At 33.5% G+C, this 10,719-nt stretch overlaps 1 protein-coding gene across 1 annotated transcript in view; it reads right to left on the bottom strand.

Annotated features, from left to right (window-relative positions):
* The window catches only part of LOC111784442 (exopolygalacturonase-like), a 12,975-nt gene extending 8,969 nt beyond the window's left edge, over nt 1-4,006 (bottom strand). The window contains exon 1 of the mRNA XM_023665150.1: nt 3,941-4,006. Within this exon, the coding sequence (XP_023520918.1) occupies nt 3,941-4,006 (66 nt within the window). The remainder of the gene's footprint in view (nt 1-3,940) is intronic.
* Nucleotides 4,007-10,719: the final 6,713 nt, after the last annotated feature.

The following is a 10,719-nucleotide window of genomic DNA, read 5'->3' as shown; positions in this document are numbered from 1 at the left end:
AAAAAAAAAAAAAAAAAAAAAAAAATTATCCCCAAACACTTTATCAAAAAATTCTTTAAAATAAAAAAAAAAAAATATATATATTAGTTTTCAAACTATTACTCCATACTTTTCTTACTTTTATTCCTATCTCACAAGTTTTCCTCTTTTTCTCCCAGAAATATATCGATGAGAATAAATATTTTTGATTTTATTGTTATTAGCGTGTATCAAAAATATATTAAAACGATGTGATGGAAAAAAATTTCTTTAGTCATTTTTCAGCAATATTGGTCCGTCGAGGCCCGTCCATGCCCAAATTGCTTAGTCGGGCTTGTCCATTTCCAATCCTAATGGACAAACCCTTGATCCAATTTTCTCTCAATTCTTCACATGTCTTGTTAGGTGATTGATACATTCTATTGGGCGCACTTGCGGTATGTTTTTCATAATCAGCTCTAGAGAATTTGTAATCTATTTTTTAGAATCCGCTCTAGAATCACATTCATTCACTATCAATTATCATTTGGGACATTTAAAGGTATAGAATTTTATCTGTGGTTTTCTCAATTATTCCGGATGAATGGAGTTGTAGGGTTGCTTGTGATACGTTATGCGGAGTACACTTGGTTTGATCAAGCTCCCCTTCAGCTGTGTTTTTTTGGATCTTTATGCGGTCTCTTGCAGAAAATAGGTCTCCATCTTCGATTTGTGCCACCATGTAGTGTTTGGGCAGGGTTCCCTCTACCTCCTTAAGCTGTTCTTGTTCCTTTTTTCAATGAATTCCCTTAAAGTTTCTTTTCTAACGGAAACAAGAAAAGAAGCAAAATTGAGCCCAATGGTGTTATCCTCAAAGATATTATTTTCCTTTCTGGGATGATAACCCACCGTGAATTATGAAGTCAGTGGATATCATGTAAGGGGTATGGAATTAAATGATGAAAAAAAAAATTGGAATTTCAGGCTATTTCGCGGTTGAACGACGCATCAGTGCATAGGCTTCACGCGCACATGGAGGTGCGAGTAACCAAGGAGTGGGACATGTGGGTCAACGAGTGTAGTACGCATGTGGGTGGTGGAGGCTTATTTCAAGTTTCCGCTCGTTATGTTCAACTCCTTTTGACCTGTTTTATCAATATTAGCTTATACTAACTTTGAAAATCATTAGATATAGGTCAAATTAAGAGAATTTGTGACGAAATTACCATATTATGAACCATTATGAAAGCAAAGGAATTGACGATTCATGTAAGTAGTATATCGAAGCTCCTAAACAAGCATGTTACCATGGAATTAAGAGATAAAGGCGTTGAATGTATGTAAATGGCATGAGTTAAATAATAATAATAATAATAATCATGAATCCATGCATAAAATGTGAGCATATTTGAGAATCGTGATTAGTAAGTATGATGTATGACTCTAGTTTATGCTTATGAACTATTTACGATGTGGAGATGTGAATGAGTATTCTTAGTCTACTAATCCCTGCAAAACCCGTGACCAATGCGATGTGTGCCAAGTTGGGAACAATGAATATTTCTGACCAGAGAGTTTAGCAGACAAACCAAATTTGACCGAGAGTGAGCCTTGCATACGAGTCTAAAATTTATAGTAAACATAAATAGAGTCAATAAATAAAACTTAAGGTTGCTAGAACACCTTAATATCAATAGAGAGGTCCTAGTAGATGAGACTAGGAGCCAAGGTAATGGTTGGAGGGAGGACCCTATCCCGACCAAAAACCTAAAAATAACCCATTGTGAATAAAACTTAAAATATTTCAAAAAAATCATAAAATTTGTTAATGATAAGTTTGCAAGTTAGGAGTAAATTAATTACTCATCAAAATTATCTTTAATTTTTCTTTCTAGATAAATGTGAAGTAATGTGATCGAGATGACTGTGTAGTCGAGTTGGAGACTTAGGGATCCTACCTAGACCCGTAATTTGTGTCAATAGTAAGAACAGTGAATCAAACTTTCGAGTAAGGCGGATATTGTATTAAATTTATATTTCACATATCATATAATTTTTAAAAATTCAACTTTGTTCGAGTTTTATTAAACACAAATGGAAAGTTCAAATATTTATAAGCTAGATCTATTAAACTTTTTTTTTTTTTTTTTTTATTACTCTTGTCCTCTGTAGATCTTTCTAGATTGCTAGACAGATGTTTTCTAAGTTAATTCCAATAATAGTTTACTTGGAATTAAATTATAAATGGACCCTTTGTCTTTAATATTTATTTTTATAAATGGTACACTAGTTTTGAAATTTTAATGGTGTTCCATAAATCTATATTGGGGTGTTTTTAAAATTATTTATTAGATATAAATTTTAATTACTTTCCATTTGTAACTTTTCCATTCTAAGGAACCTCCACGAACAGTGTGATACTGAATTCATGATCTTCTCCTCCTTCAAAGCAATGTCAATTATGTGGTAGCGACTTTAGTACAGTAGAAAAATAGAATCGTTAAGTATTGTTTCTCCTAAATGTAAAAAAATACAATTATTGAAAACAGGCCCAATGGCATGTTGTAAACCGAATTTTGAAAGCTAAAATAAAAATGATTGAAACATTTGTCGGCGTTAAAAGATTATTCAATCAGTTGACGGAGTGGTTTCAGGTGGCGCTGGTTTAGCACAGATGGGAGGGTTTTGCTTTCCAGAAACGGTCGGTTTCACATTTGCACACTCAGACACAATTGGCCCTTCTTTACCACTATAAGTGAGGTCAATATCAGCAATTTCCACATCCTCACATGGATGACTTTTACTGCAAACAAGTTTGACTGCAACGGGAGTAGAAGATGTGCCCCTGATATTCTTGAAACTAACTTTGCTAATCTTAATTGTTGATGGAACCTGGATGTTCAAAACAAACATTAATTAATACTTGTTCAAAAGATAATAAGTTGAAAACCGACGATTTTAATACATACCTTTCGGTTGCATTGATTCCATGGACAATATTCTTGATCTATGATGATAGGGTTAGCAACATTATCCATTTCAATATCTTCAAAATGCATGTCAGAGGCTGGGTATGAGACGGCAGAATCTGGCCATGATTTGATCCTGACACCATTTGTAGTACCGATTAATTTGCATTTCTTCACTGTAACTCCTACCACTTCTTTTTCAGTTTTATACTTGCCCAAGCTGCCTATGCTAATGCCATGTCCCGGTCCGCAAGTAACATCACTAATGGTTATTTTTCTGTTAGTGTATCCTACAGATATACAATCATCTCCCGTTGCGATTGCGGTATTGAGAATGTAAACGTCTTCTGAATCACCCATGTGAATTCCATCGGTGTTGGGACTATGCTCTGGTGCAGTAATTTTCAGGTGATCGAAGGTAAGATTCTTGCCGGCCAAAACATTGATATGAAAATTCTTGCTATCCAATGAAGTTATGTCCTTCACTATCGAATTTGTGATGAAATTGAACTTCAAATTCTGCTCATTTTAAACAAACAAAGAAAAAACACTCCCGTGTTAAAACATATAATGCTAACCCAGATTATGGGTTCTTTCTATAATTAAAGTAGTACGAGCATTTACCATGGGAAGCTTTTTGCATTCTTTCTTCAGGTGGCAATCATTCTTTTCCCAACCAGCTTTTCCTTGGCCATCGAAAACTCCAGTACCAGCCAATGTCAAATGATCGACGTATTCCATAACAAGCAACTCATCTCCTTCCGTGTCGGTAGGAGAAGCTTGTAATGTTCCTTCAACTAGAAGCTCAATAGGACTTTTTACATGGACCTTTAAGCCTGGATTCTCCTAATTGATAAGTTCCTTTTGGAACTAATACTTTACTTGGAGCGGCCGACGCACATGCTTCCTTCCATGCATCTGCTAAAGCCTGTGAATTCAACCATTTCATTTGAGAGAAATATTTTGTCCAAAAGGAAATTTTGATTTATCAACTTAAACAAATGTACACGTACTTGAGTAACATCAGCATTAGGTTTGGCACCAAATTTTGTAATAATCAAAAACTCCGCTAGTAGCATCAGCGGTAGCATTAGACACCAACAATAGCAGCAGTGGTAGTAATGCCATAAACTTTGATATCAATCCCATCCTTTCTAGTTCACTTGTCTCTTCTACTTTGCCTTATTTCCTTTTGGTTCAACTTCCCAAACTTCTTAGAATTAAGAATTGATTTGAATGCATTCACCCACTCAAACTCTCTTTGTATACAAACACAAAAATAACCAATTCAAACTAGCAATTTATTAAAAAAAATAAGTATATGGTTTAAGGCGGCCCTATAATTAGTTTTACCTTAAATGATGGAGGACTGGTCTGGTTGGAGACTAATTCTTTTATTAAATTTCTATACTAGATAAATGTACATACACAATTTTCATCAAATGAACCACACAAAAAATTATCCCCAAAGAATTTATCAAAAAAATTCTTTAAAAAAATATATATATATTTTAGTTTTCAAACTATTACTCCTCACTTTTCTTACTTTTATTTCTATCTCACAATTTTTCCTCTTTTTCTGCCCATCGATGAGAATAAATATTTTTTATTATTGTTATTAGCGTGTATAAAAAATATATTAAAACGATGTGATGGAAAAAAATTTCTTTAGTCATTTTTTCAGCAATATTGGTCAGTCAAGGCCCGTCCATGTCCAATTGCTTAGTCGGGCTTGTCCATTTCCAATCCTAATCGACAAATCCTTGATCCAATTTTCTCTCAATTCTTCACATGTCTTGATATGTGATTGATACATTCTATCGGGCACACTTGCCGTATGTTTCTCAAAATCAGCTCTAGAGAATTTGTAATCTATTTTTTAGAATCCGCTCTAGAATCACATTCATTCACTATCAATTATCATTTGAGACATATAAATGTATAGAATTTATCTGTAGTTTTCTCAATTATTCCAGATGAATGATGTTGTAGGGTTGCTTGTGATACGTTATGCGGAGTACACTTGGTTTGATCAAGCTCCCCTTCAGCTGTGTTTTTTTGGATCTTTATGCGGTCTCTTGCAGAAAATAGGTCTCCATCTTCGATTTGTGCCACCATGTAGTGTTTGGGCAGGGTTCCCTCTACCTCCTTAGGCTGTTCTTGTTCCTTTTTTCAATGAATTCCCTTGAAGTTTCTTTCTCTCACGGAAACAAGAAAAGAAACAAAATTGAGTTCAATGGTGTTTTCCTCAAAGATATTATTTTCCTTTCTGGGATGATAATCCACCCGGAATTATGAAGTTAGTGGATATCATGTAAGGGGTATGGAATTATGAAGTTAGTTACCGTTTTCACATGGGCCATTATGTAATTATGTGATGGAAGGGCCGGAATCTACCTTTTGAAACTAGCATCACAAATGGTAGCATTTTATTTTATGCATACAGTAAAATATATTTGAAGTAATTAAGAAAAAAATATATATTTAAATAGATCAAAACACGTATTCATAATAAGTTTGATCTCAAACAAATGAGACGTGCACTCGAATAATTGGTTAGTAATAAACCATGAATAAACATGTTTTGAGGTGGAGAAGCATTCAGATAACACAATTCTATTGTAGTAGTCAATGACATTGTTCGATCATTTGAAAAATATTGGGACGATTGTAGTTAATATCAAACTAAACACGAACAACCAGAATAGTTAATCAGAATAGTTAAGAACTATCTTTTGTTGAGTGTGAATATAAAAATTGGATGAGATTTGTGTGGTAAAAAACCACATAGATCCTATTTATACTACCAAAAACATATTTTGGTAGGCAAAAAAATATCTTTAATTTTAGGCCACAAAAATCAATATATTATGAATCCTACCAAAATTTCTTTAACCAAAAAACTCTCTAATTTTTTCACAGCACTAAGAAAACTATATAAATTCAAATATTTATGTTATTTATATAAAATATCTCCACATCTTCTCATATAAAAAAAATTATAGGGTCGTGCTAAAAATATGTTCTCCACTTCTTTTCATTTGCATGATTAAACAAGAAACATATTAAACTTTCACTTCTCTATTTAGGCCAGGTCGGGCCGAGCCCAAGGTTCTATGAGTAGAGTGACATCTATAATTGACATGATATTCAAATTAGAAAGTAGATGAATTGAAAGTTTAATATATTAATAGTACATAATCTTTTAATAGAACACAATACATCGTTGTCAAATACTCCAAATAACTTCTTCCCATCAATCATCCACGACCAATTTAAATTATATACATGAGTAGTACTCAAACCTTTGCAGCCAATGCAACCAATGACCCGTGAGCCACCCGAACCATGCCTCGACCCCAGCTTGACCCGAACGCATGCACTGTTGTGGCTTGCCTTGCTGCCGCCAGGTGTCACCCAGCGATGTGAGCAGTCCTTCGGCTCGACTCAACTTGGCGGCGCGACGATGGCTATTCGGCTTGACTTTCAATTTTTGACCCAGTTTCCATTATTCCAACCCTCCCGAACCTGTTTTCGATCTCGATGAAGGTAATTGAGGCCGTTTTAGAGCCGTATTTCACATTTTTAGTTGGATTATTAATTTAAAATGTGAAATACTAACGAAAGGTGACAAACGGTGCGATAGGAAGCGAACCCTGACAACCTTTGGAGTAGCTCTCGAGGAACGTGAGCTTACTTTTAGCTAATTAGGGAGTATTTTGGCTAAGTCCAACCAAGTGACCTTACTATAGGATAGACTAAAAATTGTATGAGTTATGATGATGTATGTGTTATGATGATGTATGAGCGGTGTCGTATGATGTCGTATACTAGTATATGATGATGTATGGGTTATGATATTTGAGTTATGTTGTATGATGATGTACGTAAGATATGTATATTTTGATATACTTGATATGCTTGATGCATGTTGTGGTGATATGATGAGTATGATGATTGCATGACGTTTTTCCTAATATGACGATGTTTTCTATATTGAGCATGTTGTATGATGATTACTATCATATTACATCATGTCGATAGACCTACATAGAACGCAACCCTAAGAGCATAAAAATGGTATTAATATAAATATCGACCTACATAGAACACAACCCTAAGACTATTATAGTGTTTATCAAACATACGTAAAGTTTAAATATAATTGATGACAAAAGATGAAACTATAAAACAAAATAATAACAATAATATTCCATTGATCATGAATACGAACCTCACTAAATCTAAATATAGTGAATGCATCAATTTATATTCACATTCCATGTCAGGAACATATTCTAAGTTATAATAAATATAGAATTAAGCCAACCTATCATATTCTACGTTATAATAAATATAGAATTAAGCCAACAATAACGCAGTCAACTATAATACATTTAATGATTTAAAAATTCAATTATGAGTTATATTTTATGATGACCAAGCAGTAACAACATACACAATTAACGACATTTCATTTTCTTATGTTACGCAAGTTATACTTGACGGAGATAGGGCATCGACGGTGGGACTATGAAATATGTCAAGCCTACATAGTAGAAATATAATCTAGCGTTATTAATGTATGTCTAACCTTATATTTAGTGCAAAATTACTTTAATGAGCTATTTATAATTTCAACATTAACCTTGTGCCACATTTATTACTTCCGGAATAAACAAATACAAAAAAGTAAGAAAAACAATACTCGATTAAATGTCCTATACTAACCTATATTTTCTTAAATGCAATTACAACAATAAATCTAAATACAATGCAACCTATACTAACTCATACTATTAATGCAAATACAATTCAACCTATACTAACCTATACTATTAAATTTTGAAATGTAAATCTATCTTATGCATGTGCCACGGTCCCGGGATTTGTGATGTTCTTATCGGGCTCACAGGGCACCTTGCCTTTATATGAAAATGTAGTAGCATGTGGCTTGAGTATTTAAAGAAATACCCCGTAAGTGACCACACTATTGGGGTTAAATGCAAGAACATGCGCATGCAATGACAGGACCTATCATAACAGTCTATTTTTCTACGGTACTCTTCTAATGAGCAGCTTGGATGTACCATATACTCTACACCTCATACGTGCGAGTATGGACTCACCAGTCAGTTCGCACACCGCTGGGCCTCTTTCTTTGTCGGACGAGCATACTCTGAGAGCTTCTTATGCAGGACACCCGTTAGGAGTAGTAGCCGTCACGACAGCATTAGGTTAAACATAATGATCATTTTCCTGCCTGACTGTCGCAACAGTATGATAAACAAAATGATCATTTTCCTACTTGGTCATCGCAACATTATGATAACCATAATGACCGTTTTCCTGCCTCGTAACGTACGTGTCTGTACTATCATGAAGGATAAGGGGTGTCCCCCAATGCATGAGCACACAATAAAGCATGAGATCCTAACATTTTTCCATTATTATTATCATGTAATACAACCCCGCAAGCAGTTCGTACATATCATATCGTTTTTCATATCATTTCACATATCGTCTATCATGTCTTTCATGCATACATCAGAGTTGTATTTCATGCTAGTTCGTCGTTTTGCATATCATTCATATCATATCATTCAAATTACATAAATATATCATATCATAACATTCTATGTTTCCAGACAAAACAATTTTAGTCATATACATATCATACCATAACATATCGCATCACAATATATCCAAGTTGGGAACAATAAATATTTATGACCAGAGAATTTAGTGGACAAACCGTATTTGACCGAGAGTGAGCCTTACGTACGAGTCTAAAATTTGTAGTGAACGTAAATAGAGCCAACAAATAAAACTTAAGGTTGCTAAAACACCTTAATATCAACGGGAGGTCCAAGTAGATGAGACTAGGAGCCAAGGTAATGGTTGGAGGGAGGACTCTATCCACACCAAAAGCCTAAGAATAACCCATTGGGAATAAAACTTAAAATATTTCCAAAAAATAATAAAATTTGTTAATGATAAGTTAGCTAGTTGAGGAGTAAATTAATTACTCGTCAAAATTATTTTTAATTTTTGTTTTTAGATAAATGTGAAGTAATGTGATCGAGATGACTGTGTAGTCGAGTTGGAGACTTAGGGATCCTACCTAGACCGGTAATTTGTGTCAATAGTAAGAATAGTGAATCAAACTTTCGAGTAAGGCCGATATTANTGTGTCAATAGTAAGAACAGTGAATCAAACTTTCGAGTAAGGCCGATATTATATTAAATTTATATTTAACATATCATTTAATTTTTAAAAATTTAATTTTGTCAGAGATTTATTAAACACAAATGGAAAGTTCAAATATTTATAAGCTAGATCTATTTAACTTTTTTTTTTTCTTAGAATCTAAAAATAAACTAGACAAACAAAATTTTTAGATTAATTTCCGTATATTCAAGGAAATGCATGAGTTTAAAGTATATTTTCTTACATTTAAAAATATTCTAAAGAGTTTCAAAGGTCAATCCAAACAATCTTCGAGAATAATTAGTTGGTTTCTTCATATGTATAGATGCACATTACTCCATACGAAGCTGAGTTACTACCTTACAAAGAGTAGCCAATTTTATAGAATTAGTACCATTTTTGTATGCAAGTTTTCTTTTATTCAACATAGATATTAGACATGTATGGTTTAACTACTACTGGATCCCCTTTGACATTTGATCATTTTAATATCTCTACGTTCTAAATGTTCGTTGTTTTTTGTTCTTGTATTTTTAAATTTGATTCATTTTGGTCTATATACTTTTTAAACACGACTACTTGACTTTCTGTTTGCAAAATTTTAACCTACAATTTATACATAATGGAATCCATTTAATACATGTAGACTATATTTTAGGAAGGATGAGAGGAAAATGAAAATGAAGAGATTAAGATGAGCCCTTGGGACAAAAATAGACCTATTGAAAAGGAATAGACGAAAGTAATTTAAATCTATTAAAAATAAAATAATCCAAGTTATCCTTCTCACTTAAAAGAACTTTTAGACGTTTGTAATAAGTTTATTNGCATTGAGTGAAGAATGTAGTACAATATTGAAAAATAAAATTCCACTAACTTGGAAGGAAGAAGCTAGGTCGAGCATGGTTTGATTTGGGATCAAACACTAATCTAATGTCACTGTCCATTTATAAAAAGTTAAGTACGGGTGAAGCTAGACCAATTGCAATCACCCTTCAACTAGCACATCGATCTTTCACTCATCGATGTACTAATTATCTTGAAGATATCATTTTTAAAAAACGGAAAGAACATTGGTAGATGTCCACAAGGGAATTATAATGTTGAGAATGAATGATCAACGAATACAATTCAATGTCAATGATAGTCTGGAGTATCCAGCAAATAGAGAAGATAGTGAACCCTCTATTGGACGCTATAAGCTAAGTCGGAAGACTAGTCACTATATGTGAGGATGTATATTAGCATGTAATTATAGCGTGGACATAGTATGAGGTAAAATCATGAGTTGCTATTAGAATAGTAATGTTGATGATGCAAGTATGTAATCATGTTATGATATGGTCATATGATACTCATGCAAGTATGTAATCATGTTATGATATGGTCATATGATACTCGTGCAGATGGAAATGCTAGCCATTAAAAAAATGATGATATTATATGAATAGACATTATCTATGCACTATCTCCAGTTCACAAATAAGGAAGATAGCGTTGGAGTGGAGGTGACAGATGTGATAAGTTAAGTACGACCCGGAGAGATACATACTAACTATGGGTAGAAAGAAGGAGCCATAC

This window comes from Cucurbita pepo, unplaced genomic scaffold, assembly GCF_002806865.2.
Source record: "Cucurbita pepo subsp. pepo cultivar mu-cu-16 unplaced genomic scaffold, ASM280686v2 Cp4.1_scaffold000198, whole genome shotgun sequence".
Taxonomy (NCBI): domain Eukaryota; kingdom Viridiplantae; phylum Streptophyta; class Magnoliopsida; order Cucurbitales; family Cucurbitaceae; genus Cucurbita; species Cucurbita pepo.
This window is presented reverse-complemented; position numbering and strand designations above follow the sequence as displayed.